This window comes from Podarcis bocagei (genome assembly GCF_964188305.1).
Source record: "Podarcis bocagei genome assembly, chromosome: 17".
Classification (NCBI taxonomy): Eukaryota; Metazoa; Chordata; class Lepidosauria; order Squamata; family Lacertidae; genus Podarcis; species Podarcis bocagei.
The window spans coordinates 16,621,321-16,647,351 of record NC_138143.1 but is presented as its reverse complement, the minus strand read 5'-3'; the positions used below and the strand labels follow the sequence as shown (position 1 = coordinate 16,647,351).

At 40.5% G+C, this 26,031-nt stretch overlaps 1 protein-coding gene across 2 annotated transcripts in view; it reads left to right on the top strand.

Annotated features, from left to right (window-relative positions):
- Positions 1-26,031, top strand: part of CNTLN (centlein) — a 174,596-nt gene that overhangs the window by 128,790 nt on the left and 19,775 nt on the right. For both annotated transcript variants that reach the window (XR_014003283.1, XM_081176168.1), the window contains exons 19-23: positions 4,005-4,196; positions 9,183-9,280; positions 11,074-11,200; positions 12,604-12,741; positions 14,914-15,099. Coding sequence is in view for 1 of the 2 variants with exons in the window: in XM_081176168.1 (XP_081032294.1) it covers positions 4,005-4,196; positions 9,183-9,280; positions 11,074-11,200; positions 12,604-12,741; positions 14,914-15,099 (741 nt within the window). In the remaining variant the exon portion in view is untranslated. The remainder of the gene's footprint in view (positions 1-4,004; positions 4,197-9,182; positions 9,281-11,073; positions 11,201-12,603; positions 12,742-14,913; positions 15,100-26,031) is intronic.

Below are 26,031 nucleotides of genomic sequence, written 5' to 3'. Positions count from 1 at the left end.
CGGTGTGTGTGGCTGCTGTCACATGCTGACAGCTTCTAGGAGCCACAGGTGAGAGAGCTGAATGAGGGTGGGGACCGAAGGTGAGCAAAGTACCCCAGCCGGCACAACACGTCTGACACCAGACATATTATGTTGATCATATATTGTACACATATCTCCATCAACCCCACAGTAAAATTATTCAGCTCAAAAGAAAGCACTGCCCTATTTTAAACGAGCCCCGTGATTCCCCATCTTCTTCTAGTCTTTCAGGTTCAGTAGTAGAGAACAGGAGATATACACACATGCGCACACACAAATGATTTAAATGATAAAATATGAACATTATCAGGTGTCCTGATGTTTTAAAGCGAGAGACATGGCAAATTTAGTGAAGACATCAGTGAAAAGGAGCAAGAAATTAATACATGAGTCTTAAGGCTTTGTGGAGAAAATAAATGTTTTTTTTTTTTTTATAAAGATTTTTTATTGCGTTTCTTTTCATAGATTAACAAATTTGTTTACATGGCAACATACAAGAAACATTTTTTATATATATATATAAGGAAAAATAAAAACAAGAAAAAATGTTATGAAACTTTCCTTAACATCTTTCAGCAATTCACTTTTGGACCTCCTCGCATCCTCTCAGCATTGCATTCATTGTTCTAGCCAGTTCAGCAATTTGTTATCTTGTTTCCCATCTTATTATACCTTTAAATGTATTATGTTACCAATTTCAAAAAATTGTAATTTAGTTTTGACATACTTAATAAACATAATAATTTGTTTCAAATATTTCTCGTTTTTTCTATCAATACTTACTTTATCATTTCTTGAAATAAATTGCGGAAACATAACATTTCTTAATCGTGCGCTATCTTAACATTCAAACAACTTATAATGTTTTTGCAAATAGTCCTTAAATTTTTTCCAGTCCTCCTCCATAGTTTCTTCGCTCAGATCTCGGATTCTGCCAGTCATTTCTGCCAACTCCATGTAGTCCATCAACTGCGTCTGCCAGTCCTCCAGTGTGGGTAAATCTGGTGTTTTCCAGAACTTAGCGATGAGAATCCTTGCTGCTGTGGTTGCATACATAAACAAGGTTCTGTCCTTCTTTGGCACCTTCCGGTCCACCATGCCCAAGAGAAAGGCCTCTGGTTTCTTAGAGAAGGTATATCTAAATACCTTTTTCAGCTCATTATATATGATTTCCCAAAAGGCCTTTACTTTCGGGCAGGTCCACCAGAGGTGAAAGAATGTCCCTTCTGCCTCCTTGCATTTCCAACACTTATTATCAGAAAGATGATATATTTTAGCCAACTTGACTGGAGTCATGTACCACCGGTATACCATTTTCATAATGTTCTCTTTCAAGGCACTACATGCCGTGAATTTCATACCGGTGTTCCATAACCTTTCCCAGTCTTCAGACATAATGTTGTGTCCCACATCCTGTGCCCATTTTATCATAGCAGATTTAACTGTCTCATCCTGTGTGTTCCATTTAAGCAGCAAGTCATACATCCTCGAAAGTACCTTAGTCTTTGGTTCTAGCAGCTCCGTCTCCAGTTTCGATTTATCCAACTGGAAACCCACTTTTCTGTCCATTTTAAATACCTCTTGAATTTGAGCATAATGTAGCCAATCTCGCACCTTACCTTTTAATTTGTCCTGGCTTTGGAGCTTCCAGTTATCTCCAACTCTTTCAATCAGTTCCCAATACTTTGGCCAGTAGGCCTCCATATTGGGCTTTTTTTTAGAAATCTTGGCTTCCACAGGTGATAGCCACCTCGGGGTCTTGCTTTCTAATAAATCCTTGTACTTCATCCAGACGGCAAAAATTGATTTTCTGACAATATGATTTTTAAACAATTTATGAACCTTCGCCTTGTCATACCACAAGTATGCATGCCAACCATACACATTATCAAACCCTTCCAGATCTAGGACATCGGTGTTTTCCAACAGGAACCAATCCTTCAACCAGCAGAAGGCTGCAGCTTCATAGTACAACCTTAGGTCCGGCAGGGCAAACCCCCCTCTTTCTTTTGAGTCGGTTAGTATTTTAAATTTTATTCGGGGCTTTTTGCCCTGCCAGACAAACTTAGAAATATCCTTCTGCCATTTTCCAAAACATTCCATTCTGTCCACGACCTGAAGGGTCTGAAATAAAAATAGCATTTTAGGCAAAACACACATCTTTATAGCTGCGATTCGGCCTGACAAGGTAAGTTTCAATCTTGACCAAATATCCAAGTCTTTTTTAATTTCCAACCAACATTTTTCATAGTTATCTTTAAAAAGGTTTAAATTTTTGGTGGACAAGTATACCCCCAGGTATTTCACTTTTTTAACCACACTTAGCTCTGTCTCTTTCTGATACTCCTCTATCTCTGTAGGTGTCAGATTTTTGACCAAAACCTTGGTTTTTTGTTTGTTTAACTTAAATCCCGCCACCCGACCAAACTCCAAAATAAGTTCCAAAACTCTTTTTGTACTAGATACTGGCTCCTGTACTGTCAAGACTAGGTCATCTGCAAAGGCTTTCAGTTTGTATTGTTTCGCTCCGACCTGTGGAGAAAATAAATGTTGGGCAAACCCACTGCCTCCCAATTTTTCTCTGGGGCAGCTCATTGTCTGTTTTAATAACGCCCCAATATTTCCTTCCACTTCTTTTTTTTATGTTCCCTTTTCCTGTCTACATTCTTTGCTTTTGTGAATGCCTCCTAAGTCCTTTCTTCTATTTCCTGCCTTCTACCTTCAGATTAACATTATAGTGTATCTGTTTCTTATCTCCTTATTTCAGTACAAAATATAAAGTAGCTACAGCTAGCTGTTTTAAATGGTAGCATCTTTTGCAGTGTCTAATTGGGAGTCTTCACAAGGGAAGTTTTTTGCTCCTCTGAGAGATTGCAATACCATTTTGTCTAATTGTTCCTTATGTTAAACTACCATATTATAAGCATCTTTGGAATATTAAAATAGTACTATTGTTGAGCTCTTAAGGAGCCTTCGGCTGTTATGCCATTAAAAGCTTGGTGGCTTTCTGCTGACTACAGTCTGGTAAAAGATTATTCCAGCTATTACAGAATAAAACATGTTCCTATATTCCACAGCATAGCAAAATTAAGGTAAATACTGAATACTTCATTTTACCATTTTAAGACGCACGCTGCAGCACCATTTCACATCGCATAAATGCTCCTGATCCGTTGTCAGTCAAGTTCAGTAAGACTGAAATAGTTTATTTGCTTGCTATTCATATGAACTAAATCCCTAACAAGCCTCATCTGCTAATTGGACTTAACATTTATGTTGCTAAATGAGAAGAATTTTGGCTGCAGTGTTGGGTGGTAAGACCTACCCAGTGGAATAAACAACTAACATCTGCTATCTTGTCGTGCTCCAGCTTGGCTTTTACCAGTTAAGTACATCAGCCCCAGGGTCAAGGTTATGGAATTTGTGGTTTCCTGGCTCTTGTGTGTACATGAGGAACGGAAGAAGCAACAACATAAAGACCAGCCAAACAGAAGTTCTGCAGTGCATATGGTCTATTTTGCTTTAACCTCCACAAGTCCTACAAACCTAATAAGTCAAAGCACACTGCTCCATAGCATTTGTCAATAGAATATTCATGTGAACTTATTCCAGCGGCCATTACATTCAATCCACATTTCCTACATAAAGTGAAATCTGAGAATATTTCACTGTTTTCACGTACACATCACAAGGAATATCAGTGGCACTGGGGAACAGTATTAACTATTCTTTAAAGCATCATTTTCCTCTCCCCTTTGATGGGCAAATTTCACTAAAGGCAGTCTGTCTCCTTTCTCTCTTCCTCTTTAATATGGTTGTGTCTGTTTTGCAACCAGTGAAATCAGCCAACCCATTTGCAATTTGGACAATGCATGGTGCATATGTTGTGTTTCGTAATGCTAAACTGTAAAATTATATAGCACGTTGGTCTCTATTGCATATTGAACACAACTGTCGCTATTATTACTTTCTTTGGAAAACAGACACTGACATCCAACCTGACTGAGTTGCAGCGAGAAAAATCAGATTTACAAGGGAAGTTGGACCACCTGACCCAGTCTATGAAAGTGAGAGAGGGTCTGTCTCCTGTGACATCTGGCCCTACTGGAATGACACCAGCAACTCCATTAAAGAATGTAGATTTGGAAATGAAGCAGCTGCAGTGTAAACTGAAGGTGACAGTCCACGTTATGAAATTATTATGAAATTTGCACTTTTATGTCCTAAAGAGAGTATCAAGCGCTGAAAGACCAAAAATAAAATGCATCTTGCGGCTTAGGTAAATGTGCTATTAAATGATGGTTACACAACCATAATTAAATAAGAATAACTTAACATTCAGTCAGATGAAATTGAACTGGCTCGCTTCATCTGTTCAAAGATTAGAGAAAATAAATCAGATTCAGGACTATAATTAAATCTGGCTTGTTGAAAGTGTTAGGCTGTGTTTAAGACAAATCATATGATTCCAGTCCTTACAGTATAAGAAGTGAGATTTAAAATTGCTATATTCACTGGGTGGGTGTGTCCTATGAAGGATATAAATCACTATTATGGCAGTTTGAAAGGATAGTGACCTCCTTGCATTTTGCGACAGTATGAAAATATAATCTAGGAGAAAGAGGTCCCTGTAGTCATATTCTCTTCAACCCTCTGTTGCTGTTCACTACCAGAAACTTCTTCCTTTCTGGAACACCTGTCTGAAAGTCTTTCTAATGTTTCTGGGAAAGCCTCAAGCCTAATTGGAAAATGCTATCGACTTTCAACAGTATTGGTGAACATTTAAAAAACCAGCATGACTCCACCAATCACATTTATCACAATGATTATTTTGCATCCCTGACTTCTTGGAGGGAGTTAGAATTGCAGTATGGAGGTTAATCTTAATGGAAACATTGGCAATATCAAAAAGTACATAGAGTGCACTTGTTTGAGAAACAGAAAGGAAGAGTACATGCAGGCTGAAGGTTTTGTGATATTTGAATATTGATAGCGACATGGAATAGGCATTGTATTAGCAGCTACAAGATGAGATTGTGGAATAGCTGGAATTGGATAGGCTAGGAGTAACCAACACGGTGCCCCTCCCATACTGTTGTTGCACTGCAGCTCTGATAATCTCTGACTGTTGTCCTTGCTGGCTCATGTGAGCTGGATTCCAATAGGACCTAGACTATCCCCAGTAGCCGTTGGCAGGGCAGGCAGGACAAAGTTCTTGTCTTCCCAGTGCTGATCAAAAGGCAGGGAGGGAGAGGGGTGAGGAGCCCAGCACCAGACGGCCACAGAAGTGCTTCCGTACTATGCACAGGTCTCAGAAAATAACATACTAAAATTCAGATTCAGATAGAGCAAGACGACTCCTCTTGGTAAAAGGAAAAACCCTGGGGTAGGGTGGAGGGAAAGCCCATGGTTTCATCTTTGTGGACAGACTATTTCAAAGTAGTGAATTTTTGTATGTTATTTTCCTATCTCATGGATGGCGGATAATGAAATATTTAATTGGAGCCAAATTAACCTTCATAGCACTGTGCAATGGCATTCCTGATTTATATAAAAAATTAAAACAAGTTTGTTCTTGGTATAAGCGTTCGTGTGCATGCACACTTCTTCAGATATGAAAGCTTATACCAAGAACAAACTTAGTTGGTCTCTAAGATGCTACTGGACTACACACACACACACACACACACACACACACACACACCTCGGGTTAAGTACTTAATTCGTTCCGGAGGTCCGTTCTTAACCTGAAACTGTTCTTAACCTGAAGCACCACTTTACCTAATGGGGCCTCCTGCTGCCGCTGCGCTGCTGGAGCACGATTTCTGTTCTCATCCTGAAGCAAAGTTCATAACCTGAAGCACTATTTCTGGGTTAGCAGAGTCTGTAACTTGAAGCGTATGTAACCCAAGGTACCACTGTATATATATTGACTGCGTCAGACCAACACGGCTACCTACTTGAATCTAATTCCTGATTTAGTTAAGCAGATTTTAGTGGAACCCTACGTTAGTCTCTCAGTACTTACTCATGAAAACCCTAATCAAGTATCCCAGTGCTTTTCCAAGGTCAACATTGTTTTATTATTTATTGCATTTATATCCTGCCTTTCCTTCAGTTCACTCAAGGCAGCATATATTTTGTCTCCCCTTCCAAAAAAATAAATAAATAAATAAAAATCCTCACCACAACCCTAGGAGGTAGGCTGGTTTGAGAGATGCTGACTGATGCCAAATCAACCAGTAAGGTTCATGGCTGAGTTGGGAATTGAACCGGAGTTTCCCCAGTCCTAGTCTATCACTCTGATCCTTATACAGTGGTGCCCCACAAGAGGAATGCAATGCAAGATGGAAAACCCGCTAGACGAAAGGGTTTTCCGTTTTTGAGCTGCTTCGCAAGACGATTTTCCCTATGGGCTTGCTTTGCAAGACGAAAACGTCTTGCGAGTGTTCCGATTTTTTTTCGCTTTCCCCCCCTTTTTCTAAGCCGCTAAGCCGCTAATAGCCTTTAAGCCGCTAAGCCGCTAAGCCTTTAATAGCCGCTAAGCCTTTTATAGCCGCTAAATCGCTAATAGCGCTAAGCCGCTAATAGGGTTGCTTCGCAAGACGAAAAAACTGCTAGACGAAGAGACTCGCGGAACGGATTAATTTCGTCTTGCGAGGCACCACTGTACCACACTGTACCACTGTACCACACTGTACCAATAGTATAGCCTATTGTTCATAAGACTGCCTTGCTTTTCAAGCAGTTACAAGGGATACACCTGGAAGCTTGCTGCAGTATGGAAAAACACAACATGGTGATTTGCTACAGCTACCCACATATCAAAGTTTTAACCGTGTGGCTTCTTAATACACCCCTCAGTGTGTCCTGCATTGTCCCAACAACTTTAGCAAAGAGAATTTTAAGAAAGCTATTAGCAACGCAATAAACTTATACGATGCATCTGACTTCTTGGGAACCTGTTATAAAACCATCATCATTTGTGCACGCGTCTCAGTTTTCCCTGCAAGGTTTAGGATAAATAGTCCGAGATTGTACCTTATTCGTGTATCTCTCCCCCCCCCCCTTTCCAAATTCCAAAGTCTAACCACACAATAAGTGGTTTTTGAGAACCAGGCTTCCTGCATCTTAACACTCCTACCCAATCACGGCTGGAAGAGATTTGCTTCATTTCCTTTCCCCTTTTTTGCAGCGTTGTTTTCCACAGGAAGTGGTGACTTTCCCCCTTGGACACAAGCGCTGCTGTGTAGCTCTTTGCAGAGGCCCCCGTTCCACACAAGTGTCCACTTTCACTTGGCACATGTAAACGCCTCTGAAGGTCATGCTGCACAAGTTGGCCTAAGGAACTTCAGTTATTATTCTGCTGCCATCTATCATTTTAACTATTCTCAGGTTAAACTTCATATATTTCAGGTTGGGGTGACATGCCCAATGCAGAACTGCTGGAATCCTAGGCATGCTTTGACCACATGAAAACATTTCACTTCCCCCTCCCCCCCACCTTTTTTTTTTTTTTTTTGGTAAATGTAATAAATGACTGCAGCTCTGTTCTGAAAAATCTTTTTCCTTACCCAAAGAAAGCTCCTGTTGAAGTGCGCTGTAACGCAAGAATTATGACTTGCATTCTTTTTGTGGCTCAGGAGTATAAACTAGACATTATTTTTCATCCCTTACAATATGATTGTGTTTATGAACATGCAGAGCCAGCCTTAATTTTTTTTAAAAAAAGAAATAAGTAATTATAGGTTCAACTTCCTGGCATGCTTTACCAAGTTGCGTTAGAATCCTTCGCAAACCTGCTTTTAATTTTTATTTCATTATATGAATGTTAAAACAGGATCGTTATAGTCCCTGCCATGAGAAAATGTTGGAATTTCAAGGCACTGTGGGTTGCCAGTATTATTGGATTTTAATTAGAGGAACAACTATCATTTTATTTTTAAGCCAGTGAGTAAAAGGGTGTAGCAGTACAGAAGAGGCTGCTCAATATAACTGCAGTTTACCCCATACTCTACCCATCAGAGTCTATACTTCCCTTGAGGGGAAGAATACTATGTGCAAGGCTCCCATTAATGTTAATGGGAGTTAGAAGGCTGCAATGAGCAGGAGACATTCCAGCAGAGTTTGGCTTTACTGCCTATCCCATCTCTTCGCTCACAGTTTTACACCTAATGTGTAAATTCCCCAGGCCAAAACAAGGGCTGAACTTGCAAATAGGAATGCACACCTACGGTGAATTCATCTCCCACTTCTGCATCGAAAGGTGGAGGAGAAGAGAATGCCGTTTACTCTGAAATACTCTGAAATGAAAGTTAATTGTTGCAGTTCCATGCCACCAATTTTAGCTGTTGATCACTCTGGAAAATATGGTAGGATTATTTCAAACGGCTGAGAGGTTTCTTTTTGCGACATTCCCTTTCCCCCCAGAATTGCCTAAAATAACTGATTTAAGGCCGTATGATCATCTCTGTACAGTGAGTTGTGCTGTCTACTTCCGAGTAGTATACATAGACAAGACAAGGTCTATGGACATCCTTGTTTAGGCTGCTAAAATTCTGATGTGTTGGTGGTGAAAATAGTAACAGTAGAGGAAGTGAACCAGATGCTGGTGTCCTGTGTGACTACTCCTAAGGAGGACATGGGACAACAGACCAAAAATCTATATGGTCAACTCCTGCTCCTACGTAATGTTTCTCATAGCTCTCATGCAAATCTTGGAGATCAAAAGACCGAGAAGAAGCACAGGTCTCTCAGACATATGCCTTTTGTTTCCCAAGCCTATCCTTTGAGGAAACACAATTGATGGAAAATTTCTGTAAGCCGATCGTAAGAGTTTAATATTTTTTCTGCCAAATAAGACGGGATGTATCTACCTCTGGGCTGGCCCTGATAAATAACCATTTAGTGGTTATAAAGTCAGCAGTGTGAAACATTAGCAAAGTGTTTCTAAAGGGCAGAATTTCTAAGCACAAAAGCTGTAAGAGATATTCTTTTGTGCTGTGATGTACACTAATGATTGTTTAATAGTGATCAAAATAGACTATAAACTATTATACAGTAATTTTTTTTTTGTTTGAAACAAGATCATTATGAGTTATATTTTCGATAATTCTAAATATACGCTATTGAGGCTTTAATAAATATTTTATTCAATCTAGAATGCAAATAATGAAATCACTAAACAGTCATCAACCATTAAATCTTTGAAATATGAAGTCCAGCGAAAAGAAGAACAGATGCGGGAACTACAGGAAAAGTAGGTTCACTTTGCTTCTCCATTGTGTCTGGTTCCCCCCAGTGGCAGAAATGTAATTACTTAACATAATTTTGGATCAAGTAGAGACATTTTTCTGGAAGGGATATTTTCTATCCAGTTTCTTTTTTTCTTTATGATGCCTATTTCAAACTATTGCAGCAGTCCATGCTGATGACTTTAAAAGCAAAAGACAAAAACTGATGAGTTGTTAACTGACTATAATTTCTGTATAGCAAAAAGAGTATCAACAGTCACATTTCAGATTGCAGAGCGGGCTTGCTTATCCCTTGATGTAAATCTAAATGATTGCCTCACCGTAGCTAAAAGCAATCTTTCAAATACAAATGCCTAAGGGCTTAAAGACAAGTCAAGGTTTAGATGCTTAAACAGGATTAAATCCCCAGTTTTACATCTGTAAAAGGTGCAAAAGGGCAGTTAGGCTTATTCATTTTTATGTTTGTTAACTCTGCAACCCTATTCCTGTTTACTCAGAAATACATCCCATTGTATTCAGTAGGGCTGACTCCCAGGTAAGTGTTTATTATAGGATTGCAGTTTTAACTCTGAAAAACATTAACTTTGAAAATCACATCTCATTTATTTTGCATACATAACACTGTATTTTAACTATGCTGGTTTATTCCAGAAGAGCATACTATAGATTTGTAGATTGATTATCTAGTCAGATATTAAAGTCACAGAAACACCTGCAAGTGAGTAAACCTGCTGCCTACTACTGTGTGATCTTGGAAATAAAAAATATTTTATTGATGTGGTTCCTTCACCTTTAAGACGGGAGTATCTTTAAAATACATTCATGGAATGCATATTTCATTGATTAATGCCTTAAGATGCAGCTAAAGAACCCAGCACCTCCATTTTTTAGATTTTAGATAAGACTGTTCCCTACCATTATTTTATATAGTAAATACTGAATGCGCTTTGCTGGAGGTGATCTACTCGATTGCTCCCAGTACACTGTTAGGTGACCATTCAAATGTAAATTCCTTCTATCCTTTTTTATTATGCCATGGTTTTCTTGCTGATTTTATGTGACATGATATCAACAACAATGTATTCTGTATATTCAACATACTGATTTGATTTATTTGGATAAAATATTGTGTCCATAAGAAAACAGTTTCAAGTAATAAGGAAATAGGCATCCTGTTTGTCTCACATATCACCCAATCAGCAGTTTTAAAAATTCCTTTGCCACAGATTTGCTATGGAAAAGTTTGCATTTCCTTCAGAGATGCTATGTGTGAAAGCAATGCTGTCTTTGAAATCAGCGTATTGATTTTCCACAGATATTACTCACAGACATATTTTAATTCCTTCCTTTTTATTGTTATGAAGCTTTCTACATCCTAAATAAAGGTGTACAATCATGCTGGGCAGTCCACATATTTGCACTTTTAAATTGATGCTTTAGTAAATTACAATCTTCCTCTTCTTCACTTTGTCAGCCTACACCAAAATAATGCAATATTCTGCTTTCCCTTTGCTCATAATTGTATGCTCACCTTAGTATGATTAACTGTAGGAAGTACTGTGTATTTGCATTGCTGGCATAATAATGTTGTTCTTGCAATTCAGAAGTCCACAGAGTTTCAATTTATCTGTTGTATCTTTATATGTGTAGAAAAATGGAATGATTTTCAACTCCTTTGCACTGGCAAAATGTACAAAGATTAGCACTCATCAGAGTCATACATTTTAATTATTCAAAATAAGCACACAGTAGTAATGTTTCCTAATTCTGTGGATATTGCATTCCTCCTTATTTGAAGGATTTCTCGAATGGAGAGAGACCTAAGTATGAAAAGGAATTTAATAGAAGATTGGAAGCTGCGCATGAAAGCAAATCAGGAAAAAGAAAAAAGCTTTAATGAAAAACTACAAACTCTTGAAGAAAAGGTATGTCATGTTTTGTGTGTGTTTAATCCCCCTCCTCCAAAATGAGCATCACATACAAAAATCAAAATATTAACACCGTTGGTGGGGTTTTGTTTGTTTGTTTTTTAAAAAGTGTTGCATTTGTATCCACTTAGAAATGCTATCAGATTTCATTGATTAATTGCAGCAGTCGTGATAATTCCATTCATACATAGAGAGAGCACATTTGTGCTATCTAAACAGTAAAATAATTTAATGTGAGAATGAAAGGTTTGCTGTGTACATATGGTATATAGTGAATCTGGCTTTGCTTGTGCTTGTTAATTTCAAAAGAATGCAGCTCAGATACCTGATATGTGGAATATATGTGTTTTTTCTATCTAACATCTAGCAGAAAGAAAAGATTACATTTCAATTAGCTTTATAATAACAGTGACATGTTATCCCTTTCACTGTTATATATTTAATGATTCCATTTTATGCTATTCTGCAAGTTGTTTTCTCCCTAAATATTTAATGCATTTTGCAGATGCTTAAAGGGACGAGAAGTGAAATTGCGCCTTCCTTACGCTATCTGCCCAGCACCCTTTTATTCCCAGCAAACAGGGCTCGCATGGAGGAACCCCTGAGGCTTCACACTGTACAACCTCAGAGCAGAAATAGTTTTCGAGGCGAGCCCCACTTTGATTCTCTTTAAAATCAGGCGCTGGCTGCGTTGCTCTGAAAGTAGCCTGCACCGGCAGCCATTAAGCACTTGTCAGTTCCAGAGAGAACTACTCTCTTGCCCTCCATGTCAGAGATAAGATGTCATTAAGAAATCATCAGCCAAAAAGAGGGGGGTTGGGGTTGAGAGGAAATCACACCAGGAAGGTGCAAAATGAATCCTTGATTTTGTTTCTGTTTTAGAAAATCAATGTTTTGAAGAGCTGTGATATTAAATCTTGCATGTTTTGATTTCGGGGAGAGAAAGTATCTGCATACCATAGATTGCATAGATCTTGAATACATTTCCTTTACAGTTGTTTGAGAAAGGCTGATCCAAACAAAATCTATAGGTGCTGGATACTAACAGAAGGGTTGTGTGGTTAATATTTGTTTCCATCAAAACCTGAAAGCACTAATTCTCCATGTAGCTATACTTTCTGCATGCTTATATCTGTCTACTTGCTAAATGCTATGAATTTTGTAATCACTACGAACTTGGAGCTCTGTAGCCAGTTATGTGAATAAGTTCTATTGATTTCCATGGGATACAGTCCTTGCAGGAACAGCTGAAAGAGAGCTGCCGGCCTTTTCACCTAATCTGGCAAAAGAAATGTTTACAATTAAACGTAGTTGTTATTTTGGCAAAAGGTTTTAGGTTTCCCCTCGAAATGATGCAAATGTTTCCCCTAATAACAGTTATTCTCTGGGTGTTACTTCAGGTAAAGTCATTGACGGAAGATTGTTCAAACAAAAAAACATCGATTGATTCACTAAAGCAAAGGCTTAATGTAGCTACAAAAGAAAAGGCACAATATGAGCAGATGAATCGCAAAGCTAAGGAGGAGCTGGACAAAAAGGTACATGGTTACAGATTGTTTTGGATTAAACACAGAATATTTAATTTCTACCTAACCTTTTCATGTACAGTGTTTATTACCAAAAGGAAAAGAGTGGTGAGGTTAGCAACTCTGCATTTTCGCTCTACCCATCGCGGTATCTCTGTGGTTTTTATTCTCTTGGACTTGGAGCCTTTACAAGATATGAATGTAATGGCTAAATGCTTATTTGAAGATGAATTAAATGAATCACAGTATGATGTTCTGTGATATTAGCCTAGGTAATGAAATTCAATATGCCCCTGTTTGTAGCACCCTAAAATGGGTTCAGCGGAGCTGCTTTTTTCTGCGCAATTCAAGAAGCAAGGACTGAAACTTCTGGTTGGGGCAGTCAGGGAATATGTGAACATGCTCCTGTGGTGCCCACCATCATTATCCTTAGGTCAGGGATGAGAAACCTGTAGGGTCTGGTGTGGGAGGCACTGCTGCTCTCCTGGCTCCCAAACACAATGACAATAGTGGCAGATGGGCTTCCCAGCACCACACAGTGCCAAGTTCCCCATGCCTCCCCCCCCCCCGGAGAGCACCAACGACATGCAATGTTTGGAAGCTGGGGGAGAAGTGGACTCGTCAGGAATTACAGCTGTCCAACAACATATGAAGGCCCATAGGTTCCCCATCCCTGCTCTATGTAGAAAGCATATCTTTGGCTCTCCATTGGTTTTCTGTTCATGTTGTTCTTTTAGCTTAGGTAGAGACAGAGGTTTTAAGTGTTATTCCTGTTCCCACCTTAAAGGTAAAGGGACCCCTGACCATTAGGTTGAGTCGTGGCCGACTCTGGGGTTGCGGCGCTCATCTCGCTTTATTGGCCGAGGGAGCCGGCGTACAGCTTCCGGGTCATGTGGCCAGCATGACTAAGCCGCTTCTGGTGAACCAGAGCAGCACACGGAAACGCCGTTTACCTTCCCGCCGGAGTGGTACCCATTTATCTACTTGCACTTTGACGTGCTTTTGAACAGCTAGGTTGGCAGGAGCAGGGACAGAGCAATGGGAGCTCACCCCGCCACAGGGATTCGAACCTCGACCTTCTGATCGGCAAGTCCTAGGCTGTTCGGTTTAACCCACAGCGCCACCTGCGTCCCACCTTACTTATTACCTATTACCTAGTTGGGCTGGCCCAAGGCGTTTTGGCACCTGTGGTGAACCGCACAATGACACTCCCTCACCAGGGGAGAATGGGTAAGGGAAGATGTATATCAGGAACGGGGGGGGGGGGGATAAAATTCTACATCGGGAGCAAGGATGGGAGGAGCAAAAGGTCGTTGCAGAGGTGGCATTGGGTGGGGCTTAAGAAGTCCACGGACCCAGCCTCCAAGGAGTGGTAGCAGCAGCAGGGGGCAATGCATTCCATATCTGCTGCCTCTGTGGATCTTGCTGCCTCACCTTGTCTTATGGGTTGGTACCTAGGAAAAGAGGGAAAGAAAGATGGAATGAAGGTCATGTATGAACTCAAAGCTTACTCTTGCCTCCTACTGGGTCAAAAACCCTACATTTGTATTATGGGCAGGACGTACCCTGAGCCCATATTAGGACAGCGATGGCTTCATTGAGCCCAAGGCACTCGGTGGTAGAAAATCCACAACTGTGTGATACAGTCCAAAGGAAACAGCACTTAGGTTTAAGCCAGGTACGACACACCAATACATAGATCCTTTCTCTGAGTTTGTTTGACCCCAAACAGCTGAGGAAGAATGGTGGGGACATGGGAGAGGGTAGCAGGTTGCTCCGTTGGGAGAGAGTAATGTACAAAATCGTTGTAACCTAAAGCAAATCAAGCAAAGGTTCCTTTATAGATATATGACACTGGAAGAAGACAGCAATGAACATGGTAAAGGAAGCTGAATACAGTTTTTAACTTATGTTCTTGTTCTTGCTCTAGCTTCTAACTGTGCAGTATCCCAACTCCTCATGAAATCAGACAAGAACTAAGAATATCCCCACTCTAAGGGTGAAGGAACCAAGTTGTGGTCCCTACAGTGAATCTTCCTAGAAAGGGGACACAATGGACTTTGTGGACTCACTATGTATCCACAAAACTCGCAATCCCTCTCATGGCTTGATTGACTCACCTTAGGGTATTTTGCTCTTGAGTGAAAAGTATACCAGTATCATTTTCATGTGGCTTTATTTCAGGAGCTTAAACTCGCCAATCTGGAAGCTAAAATGGCTGAGGCGGAATGTGCCATGACAGAACTCGAAACCACTGCCTCCCAGCAACTTCATGGCTTGGCAAAGCAAAGTGAACAGGCACTCGAAGTACTGCAGAAAAAATTGATGATGTCCAATGACAAGGTGGAAGAGTTCGTTACCTTTGTGAAGGTTCGGTATTTTAAAAATTTGTCTTTTGGTTTAGTGACATGCCTTAGGTCAGCTTTCCCCAACCTAGTGCCCTCCAGATGTGCCCTCCAGTGCTTATGGATGGCAGAAGTACTATTCCAACATCTGGAGGGCACTGGGTTGGGGAAGGCTGACCTACATCATACTAATTTAATGCAAATATTCCTGTGGACTCCAGACTTCAGGGTTTTCCTATTGTCCTTCTAGCAGAAGGTGAGACGGGCCAATGGTGACATCTCTGCCTCTGCACTTGGGGCATCCACTGTTGCCAGGACGAAGTTTTCTTCTGGCTCAGCATATCCTCAGCATCCAGAACAAGCCCCCCCCCAGCCCCTGGGACCCTCCCTCAGATTGGTTTCCAGACTGCCATCCCACTTCTCTTCCCTATATATGTATATATTAAAAAACCACCCCTCCTCTTGTGAACAAAGATGGACAAAGCTGTTGTTTCATAACCTTTGATGAGTGACTGTCCAATTTCTCCTGAGCACAAAGTGATGTCCAGACAGCACAACCAGACAGGAGATCTGTGAACAGGATGTCCACTGAATTTTTTTTTTGCTAATTAGCAGCCCTATTAAGGGCGGGGTGTGTATGAAGGTTGAGGGGAGGGCTTGATTTGGAAGGTGTTGTTTAATCCTTTTCTCCCAGGCAGTTTCTCCAAGGTAAATTGCCTCCTGCTAAAAAGCAGTTGTTAGCTGTGCAGGGCAGAAAAAGACATGTGCAGATGCTGTCTATCCCCCCCCCCCCACGCAGAACTAATAGCAACAGCAGTATCTATGAAAGTGGGACACAGTAAAGTAAGATAAATGTCATAGGGCTTCTTTTGCTTTGACTTAACCTGTTATGAATCTGGAATAGAACATCCTGTTTTCTCTATCAACATTTTAAATTTAATTTAATAGACCTTTCCAAATAAATGCCATCTCCAAAATATCATAGTTATGTATCCTCCCTCTGTTGAATAGAAGATCACTGCCAAGTTGTCAAGAGCAAAGGTAGCTAAAAAGAAATTGCCAGCAGGAGTGAAATTAATAAAGACTAAATGAAATTAACTTGCTTGCTGACAACCTAACAAGCTAATTACTACTTTGGATAGTCAGTAATAAACACAGTCAAGCACACGGCACCTAAAAACAGCTGAGTAGCTTTCAGAGGAAGAAGAGGAAGCACACTATCTCAAAAGATGTGTCGCTGCATGTATTAAAATGGTCAGGGCACAGTTCTTGTCTGCTAAGCACACCTAGAACTGATGGATTTCATCGGAACTTAAGCACATTTTGCTGTGCTTTGGACTGCGACTGCACAAAATGCAACGGAATGAGCTTATAGTAACAGGACTTTTCTAGCTGAGCACAATTTGTGAGAAGTAGACCAAACAAGATCAGGGGAGCATTGCTCCAAAGTTACCATGTCAGAGAAAACACTAATTTTGAAAGTCAAGGACCTCACCACATGAATATATTGATCCCTTCAAACTGAACACACAGAAATCAACTCCAAGGTCCTGTTCTACATAATAAAATGGTTAGGGAGCCTGCTTCAAACAGCATCCCCAGGTCACCTTTCCCATACTGCATCTTGCCTCTATGGCATCTTCCCCGTAGTATTTTGTATTATCCACTATGTGTGTTTAGGAATGTACCAGTGCCAGAATATCTGTTACTCCTCAACACTGCTTTCTAGTTTTGCATACTTCTCACAATCTGTATTTTTGGGCATTTCATATCACTCGGAACTATCTGTTTACATTTTTAACACGACACTCATGCATAATAAACATACCTGCCAACTTAGTATAACAATGCATGCAGCTGGTGAACTGGGTTTCACCTGTAGTTTGCCACCATGATACAGGTGTTTAATCTTTAAGGGGCCACAAGACTCATTGCTTTTCATGTTGCTCTTCTACATTGTATGCATATCTCCTGAGTGATAGCTCAGTTGGTAGATAATGAGACTCTTAATCTCAGGGCTGTGGGCGAAAGATTCCTGCATTACAGGGGCTTGGACTAGATGATCCCTGTGGTCCCTTCCAACTCATATGATACTGTGATCTTCCAGGCCAGTGCCAGCTGCAACTAGTCATGTGCAGCACTGGTGCAGATCCTCTCTACACTATTCAGATACTGAGCTCTGCTGCATGTTACTTTAGCAGTATAGAGAATGTTGTAGCATAGGGTTGCCATATTGAAATGCCATATTGAAATGCCAATTGAAATGGCGAAATTTGCATCCGGAGGGAAATATGGAAATATGGAACCCTATTGTAACATAGGATGCTCTTGTTCAAGGTTCTAGCCTTGCACAACCCTTTTCCCAGGGTTGTTCTATTACAAACAAGGCTTGCATCTTTCTCTCAATCTTGGCACAAAAAATTAACAGCCAGTCAGCATTCCATACGTACCAAGCCTGCTGAATCCTAACTAAGCTGTTTTTGTGCCTTTTCATCCTTTCGTTTCCCCTCGCTTCCTACAGATTTTTTAAAATTTTATTTCTGCATTCCATTTGTGTAGTGTCATTTTGCCTACATACAAATCCACCCTCATAGAATGAGTTTTCTATTAGTATATAGCAGGGGTAGGCAAAGGGTCGATTGGGATCTACTGGGAGATCTTCAGGTGATTTGAGGTTGATCATCTGGGATTTCTGGCTCCCATTTGCTTAACAATGGCAACATGTCAAATGACTTCCCAACGCCTTAGATTATACCCTTGAAATGCTGTTATATGGTTACACCATTACATGGTTAACCATTGCAAGGAATCAGCAGCTTCACACATTTTTGTCATTTCTGAGGACTGCCTTTTTCTACATATTTGTGCTGTGACAATCTTAAAACGCACACAGTTACAAACCTCATAATAAACAAAACCCGGTCAATATGCATTTGATAGAATAATTTTGTTGAAAACTGTTAATCTACTGTGCCTGGTAGATAAATTGCAAGAAAACAAAGATGTGGTCTGGAAATCAGATATTGATGATGAGCAGAGCAGCCATTATTGACTTGAATTCACCTAGTTGCTAAATATTTATGCAAGGAGAGTCCTCTGAAACCCATTTTAAATGGATAATACAAAATACCGAAACATAACAGCTGAGATTCTTCCTCGGGTATCAGTAGCACTATATACTACACATAAAAACTACTTCTTAAACATTTCCCACTAAAACCACACATAGGGAAATTAAGTTAGCACAATGAGGCAGTACCTGTGCCCCTCCCCCTGGCACCACCTCCTTCTTTGAAGTATACTCTGTGCCATCTCTACCCTCTCCCTCTAGGAAACTGCCAATTTTTCTTCTATTCTCGCCCTGCTCTTCCCTTTTCCACTTTGATATGTCTCTCCCTCCTGTATCGGCCCTTATTATGAGACGGCTGTATCTTCAAGTGAATGACAGAGACCCTTTTCACACATTCTGCATTTGAAGTGTACACCAGACATACGAACGTACCTTGGCTTTTGACCTTCAGCACTGTAAGGGCTGCATCAGTACAAAACACGGTACCATTTCTCGGTTTGATCGTAATTTGCATTATGCCTTTACTTTGCATTATAGATCTTGCTCACTGTAGACACTGCTGCCCTTTTCTCTGCTACGACGCGCTCAGTTCAGCCGCCCGTCACCCCAATCCTACAGATAAGAGTATGTGTCCCCAGGTTATTGGCCAAGCAGCTGTCCATACTGCTTTCACCTTTTCTCTCTCTTCATTTGAGTGATCTGATCCGTTTGTTCACGGTACTGTCAACCCCCAAAGCCTTCAGCCTTGAGTTACTTTCAGCCATCATATTTATCTACAGGAAACTTGGATTCTTGTCAGCTATGTCTGCACCAGTAGATACATTTGGGAGATTTTGAACTTGGGGGGGAATACTGGAGAATATGGAATGTGTGAAAGGCTTTCTTTAAAAAAATGAAAACTTGTTTGATAGTAATTTCAATCAAATATCTCCTTTAAGGATGTGGGATGTTTTCATCTACATGTTCATATCAGTTTTGGTATTTATAGTAGAAGTTAAATGTAACATATTTATATTGTATGATTGGTGGAAATAAAGCAGCTTTTGTAACATTTTACAAGTGGAGGGCTTCGTATTGGTATTTGATATCAGCAGATACTGCAGAAATGCCCCAAATACTCGACCATTTAATTAACAACAAGCTGAATTTTTCATACTTTATAGATCTTGATTTAATTATTGCTCTGGGACTACATTCATGTGATCTGAAATATGTCTGCTCAGAGAAAACTCCACTGAGTTCAGTGGGACCTATTTCCAGGAAAAATGTTTAGGATCAGAGCCCTAGAACTATGTGAGTAATATACTGGTTAAATAGGATGTAGCCTGATGATAGCTAAGATTTCCTGGCTTCTCTTCTGTGTCTGGAAAGATGTTATAATACAATTTTGGTTAGAAGCACCATTCCTTTTATAAGGCTTTTGGTCGTAGGAAACAAGCTTAATGTTGGAGCAGCTTGAAAGCAAAGACTGAACTTTTTGGCCCATTTTAGCTCAATCTTACAGTTGGAATTTTAGTTCAGATTAGGAAAAAATTCCAGTACGATGCATTTGCACCATTGTCACCAGGCAGTGAGTTTGCCAGTCTGTGAACATCCATAATATGTGCGATAACAAAATAAATCAGAATACAGTGGTACCTTGGGTTACATACGCTTCAGGTTACAAACTCCGCTAACCCAGAAATAGTGCTTCAGGTTAAGAACTTTGCTTCAGGATGAGAACAGAAATTGTGCTCCGGTGGTGTCTCAGCAGCGGGAGGCCCCATTAGCTAAAGTGGTGCTTCAGGTTAAGAACAGTTTCAAGTTAAGTATGGACCTCCGGAACGAATTAAGTACTTAACCCGAAGTACCACTGTAGTTTTTAATTTAAACACTTTCATATGTGCTAGAACAGCCTTCCCCATACTGCTGTCCTGGTGCTATAGTTCAAACATGTGAAGGTCAACAGCTGGCTTCTTTAGAAGACTACCACAAGTGGCTCATGGGAGCATTTTCACGACGCCTCTGGAAAATCTTGATGTATATGATTCACTGACTATTTTCTATTCACCAGGCTTCCGTTTGGTGGCAGGTCAGGCGCCGATGCTTGTATTAAGAAACAGCCACAGTTGATGGTTCTGAGAAGAAATTGGTGATTAGATTAATTCTCCATCAGGATTACTCTTCAGATGGGATTTAGGCAAATTGAATCAGAAGCCTGGATGGTGACAGTGAATATCTATTAGAGTGCAAGGGGAAAATAATAGGCTATCTGGATTTTAATGAATGAAGTGAATATCTGAATTCTCGCTGTTTCGCGTTAGCATATGGCAAGAAATACGTACAGTACACCAGGAGCTATAATGTAGATGCTGGACAGACTCTGTATTGCTCCAGATGAAAAATTGAAAACTTCTGCTGTGCTGGAAATTAGGCTCCATTTATGATTTGGACACAGATAGCACATTTCCTTGGGGGTTTCCATATTACAGTATAAAAATTGTGCCTGGATACTACTGTATTTATAATCTTTGAAAATGTTTCAGCCTATGTTGAAATTTAGAATATGGCAGTGGGCAGCATCTTTCCAGCAGCTGCTCATATAATTCTGAAAAGGCAAGTGTCTATAGACCTGATTCACATAACTAATATAGAAGCACATTTCGTTTTAAAGAGTTGCTGCAGTATAGCAACGTAGTGTGCTGATCCAGAGCTGGCATAGGGAAACTATTTGTTCTTGCTCTTGAAATGCCTTTTGGGTACAATCACATAGTTATTTCCATACAGTATATGATAGATGTTCAAGATTGTTTTGGCAAGAAGAAGAGAAGAAGAAGAGTTTGGATTTGATATCCCGCTTTATCACTACCCGAAGGAGTCTCAAAGCGGCTAACATTCTCCTTTCCCTCCCTCCCTCACAACAAGACTTCAGAGAAGTGTGACCAGCCCAAGGTCACCCAGCAGCTGCATGTGGAGGAGCAGGGACGCGAACCCGGTTTACCAGATTACGAGTCCACCGCTCTTAACCACTACACCACACTGGCCCTCTCAAGAGGGCAAGCACATAGAACCTGCATGGTACGTGCAACCAATTCTATTTTGGCAAAAGAAAATAGGGAAATCTCTTCAAGGAGATGCTTTTTTCTGCTGATTGTGAAGACAGAGACTGTGCTATACTGTGAAGTTCAGGTCTACTAAATCACCACCATATCTAAATATTGATAACAAAAATGAGAGTTTTTTCTTGCTAAGAAGAAGAAAGCTTCCTAATATTGAGTCAAGCCATTGGTCCATCTCGTTTGGTATTATCAATCTTCAACACCAGCCAATGTCCAATGATCAGACATGATGTGTCAAGGGGCTGTCAGGAGAATGCAGATCATCCACAGGTCAGGAAAATGACTGGGCAAGGGGGACGTATGATACTGGATCCATAACCTAAAGGGGGATCCCCATAAGTGGTCTTGAGAGGGGCATCACAAGGCACTGGCCCAAACTCAGGATTTTGAAATTTTCTTACCTTTAATTGTTGAATCTTTTCTTTTTCTGGCTCTCAGGGACGACAAAACATAATTTGGTCAACATTTCCAGAACTACAGATAGCATATATAACATTTTAAAAAAGTATCCATGGGCTTTGTGATAAGATTTCTTATTTTACCCAGTGGTATAGTTCAGCAATCTTATGTTACTGGGTGTGTCCAAAATGTGGTGAATTCTGACAATACCAGCTGAATTTTGTGAAATCTTGACGCTAGTTATTTACTTCTTGGTTTTTCGGGAATACCCATGCTAATCCTGACAGAAAGATATAGGTAACTACCAGCATTAAGCATTAGATCTCTAGTCCTAGTCATTCAATTTCCCCCCACCCTGTGATTACCAACATGTGAGGGGGAGATTGGGGACTGTGGCTCCTCCCACACTTTTCCATTGGTGTCCCTGCAACACACACGCCCCTCTTCTGCAGCCTGCTCTACCCAGGTGAGCTCCCTGCACAGTTAAGAACCCTGGAAGATCAGGGGGGAAACCACAGTTTTAATTCTTGAACTTCTTGCATGTTCTGTTGCTGATTTGGTAATCTTTCTGTTTTTTTGAAATTGTAAATCACCCTGAATATTATTATTATTCAGGAAGACGGCCAAGACATTTTTTAAAAAACAGTATTTTCATGTTTCTGAATATTATGCTGCTGAAGCTCTGGAACTGAGTAGTGTAAGGCTTAAGCATGCTTCAGTTCAAAGCACCCGGAACCATTTGCAAAACTGGATTAGGCTTTACCAGCTGCACTGGCTCCCGGTGGAGTACAGGGTCAGGTTTAAGGTGCTGGTTTTGACCTTTAAAGCCTTATGCGGCCTAGGACCCACACACCTGCGGGACCTATGGGACCGCCTCTCCTGGTATCCCCCGCAGAGGACCTTAAGGTCCATAAATAACAACACTTCGGAGGTCCCAAGCCTCAAGGAGGTTAGATTGGTCTCAACTAGGGCCAGGGCCTTTTCAACACTGGCCCCGACTTGGTGGAACGCTCTTTCACAAGAGACCAGGGCCTTTCGGGATTTGATATCTTTCCGCAGGGCCTGCAAGACAGAGCTGTTGTACCTGGCCTTCGGCTTAGACTCACTCTGACCCCTTATATGGGATTTGGCATATAAATTTTACTTTGGCTTTTTTGCTGGCCCATGTAGGACCAGCATGGATATCTGGCTCGGGTGAATATCTGATGTTTCCTCCCTTTATGGTCTTGATTTATGGGCTACTACTAAAATGAGGCTGCATTTTAAGCCGTATTTTAATTAACTTTTTTTCTATTACGTTTTATTGTAATTTAGATTTGGTGTTAGCCGCCCTGAGCCCAGCCCTGGCCGGGGAGAGCGGGATATAAATTTTTAAAAAAATATTTATTCATTTATTTATTTTCACATATTTTTGTTGAGTCTTTAATTTTATGTCTTACTAAGATCGCAAAACCTTTGCCATTCAACTGTAACCTGGCGGGGGATAGTATACTAGCTATACAAATACTCCACTGCTTGTGGTATCAACAGTTTTAGTGCTGTTCTCCAAGTACTGAACCAGACTAGTGGTTCTTAATTTATTATTTGCCAGTAGATCAAAGCTCAGACTGACAAAGCTGAACAAAAATGTTAGTGGACTTTAGCTAATGCTCAAAATGTATTTTCTGAGAGAATATCAAATAAGGTCAGTAAAAGTGTGACCTTTATTTCTAGGTCTTTGAGGACATTAAAAATTCCTGGGAGCTGAAATGCTTTAAGGAAAGTTTCATGGATACTGTCTACAGTAGAAATATGCTCAAAAATCTAAATGTAGAGGTTTTGAGTTAGATGCTAGAGTTTGAGAGGTACTGCTTTGTTTACCAGTGAAATGCATAACTGTAGGTTCCTGGTACTTACACCAGGCCTGACCAAACCAAAGGCTCCACATTTCCTGCTAACCAGAGGGTTCTTTTCCTCTAACCTTCTCTTCTGGATTTAAGAAGAACTCTGAGATCTGAGGGTACACAGCCTTGGGCCAAGGTCCCAGCCTCAGTTTGCGTTCCAATTTCAAGCCCTAGTGTCCCTTTGGGATCCTCATTACAGGTTTTTTTTTTTGGGGGGGGGGGATAGAAATTGAAATATGCAGGCTATACCCTTAACATGTCCCTATATCCACAAAATGATATCCTCTCATTTATCAATGCATGCATGAGCAAAAAAATAAATCAAAGATGTTTCATCCAGACCCATAAGTGTCTCAGAGACAAGAGACTATGTTAGAATAAATGAAGAGTTTTTCATTAGTTTTCCATGAATTCATCAGAACACTGCCTTGCTCTTTCCGTTTGCTGATTTCCGTTTTCTGCTGTCTTTTGTCTTCTTCAGCCCATAGTGAACTGCTGACAAACTGTAAAAATATCAAAGAAATAAGCTGTTCTCAAGACGTAGTAGGAAAATTACCATAGGAGTAGTCTTTTGTAACTATTGATTTCAGATTACCCAAATCTCAGATTGTGAAATGAGTAAAGGGAAATAAGAAATGGATTTTCAGAATTAGAGAAATCTCTTTAGATATGTTTCAAATACGTTTACAACTCCTCCCTGAAGAACATGTTTTGAATAAACCAAAGGCTTGAAATTAGAGTGCTTTACTCAGCACACCAGTAACCATGCTTCATAATACTGTAATCAATTTTATATGTGGTTCCATGCTTTGTACAAGGGAGGCATTCATTCAGTTTTTCTGTACACATACATTATTAGGGAAGAAAATGTACTGAGCAAAAAAGCCCGTTAGTCTGTGTTCTAAACTCCACGGTTCAAATCAATGGTGGTTTGGCAACTGGGTCCTTCCCTGGGGCTCACACTCTTTCCCTCTTTCCCTTGTGTTTGGGTTTCCTCTTCCACTTCCTGATTTTTGCTACCCATATTTTGCTGCCACATCTGAGCTGGCAAATTGTAAGTTTGTAAACTCGTTTCAAAATCATTATTTGAAGACACTGTGCTAATTCTACTTTGCCAATGTAGATGTCATGGCAAGCTATGACTGGCGAAAACATAAGACATGGAAATGGGAGGTAATGAGCCAATGGACGCTCCCAATCACCAAACTCTGATTTGGCACCCAAGTGGAGAACTTCATTGATCAATCCTTGTTTGTTTCATACTTCTAAGGTCAATCCTAAGGTCAGTGAGCAAATAGCACCATCCTAACTTTGTATAGCTTACAAATTTTGTGTACGACTCATATTCTACATGTCACATCTTAGAATAAGATAATCTGCATGGTCACTCATTTTAGTGGCTAACAGTATAGCCAGTGATTCTCTGTTGCTCTTTTATGAAACCACTGGGAAATGAAGCCAAAGGGATGGGTGCCTATGAGGTCCCCCCCCCCCAAATGTCCAGTTTGGTTCTTTTCAATAATAATTAAAAATGTCTGTAGAATGACCACCTACTACGTGTGGCAGGAAATAACAATTAGTGTAGTTCTCTTGAGTTTTCCAGCTTCAGGCTGAGTTCCCATCTTCTCTCCCTCTATCCCAAGAGTGACATTTAGAATGAGTGTCACCCCCTCCCTTATTATAGACCGCAAACAATTATTATCATCTTACTTCTGGCTGGCTCACAGCATCCATAAATAAAGTGATTACTGTTATAAACGGTGCTAAGTGTATGCATGTCAAAAGCTCTTGCTATTATTTATTTTTATTTTTATTTTGCAACTAGTGCTCTGTTGAAATTGGACCATCCAGCAGAGAAGAACCAGTCTGAAAAAGTCCTAGGAAACTTGCCTCAAAGGGCACCTTCCATTTGGCTCTTGAAGGCAGTAGAGAACACAACTGCTGATGGCCAGAGTGGCAATACAGATGTTTTCAGTGGTATTCCCCTTAATGTTACTCAGAGCAGACCCACTGAAATTAATGAGCATGGCTAATTTGCATCAGTTAATGCCAATGGGTTTACTCTGAGCAATACGTAATGAAACACCATCCTTTATGACACATTAAACATGAATGCATGCAGGAACAAAGATTTGGAACTTGGTTACTCTTTCACCCTTTATTCCAAATCCCTCTGTGTACCCTGAAATATGAAATGGTGCATTTCAGTGGTACTCCATCCTGTGGGTTCTGTAAGTAGTCCCCCTCATAAGCCTGTTTTTCTGTCACGTGTAGCAATGCAAACACTTGACTGGCAATGTTGATGGTTGTGTTTTCCTTAGCAATGGCTACTCTTGGAACCAGGGGAGCCACCTCGCCCTCAGGATTGTGGGTGCCTGCTGTCGTAACACGAATGTGTGATGTGACGTCGCATGTCCACATTGCGGCAGCCGTTCCTCTTCCTCCTACTCTTCACAGCCAGCGAAGCACCCTTTTCTGTGGAGAGGGGCTCACACTCGGATGCAGAG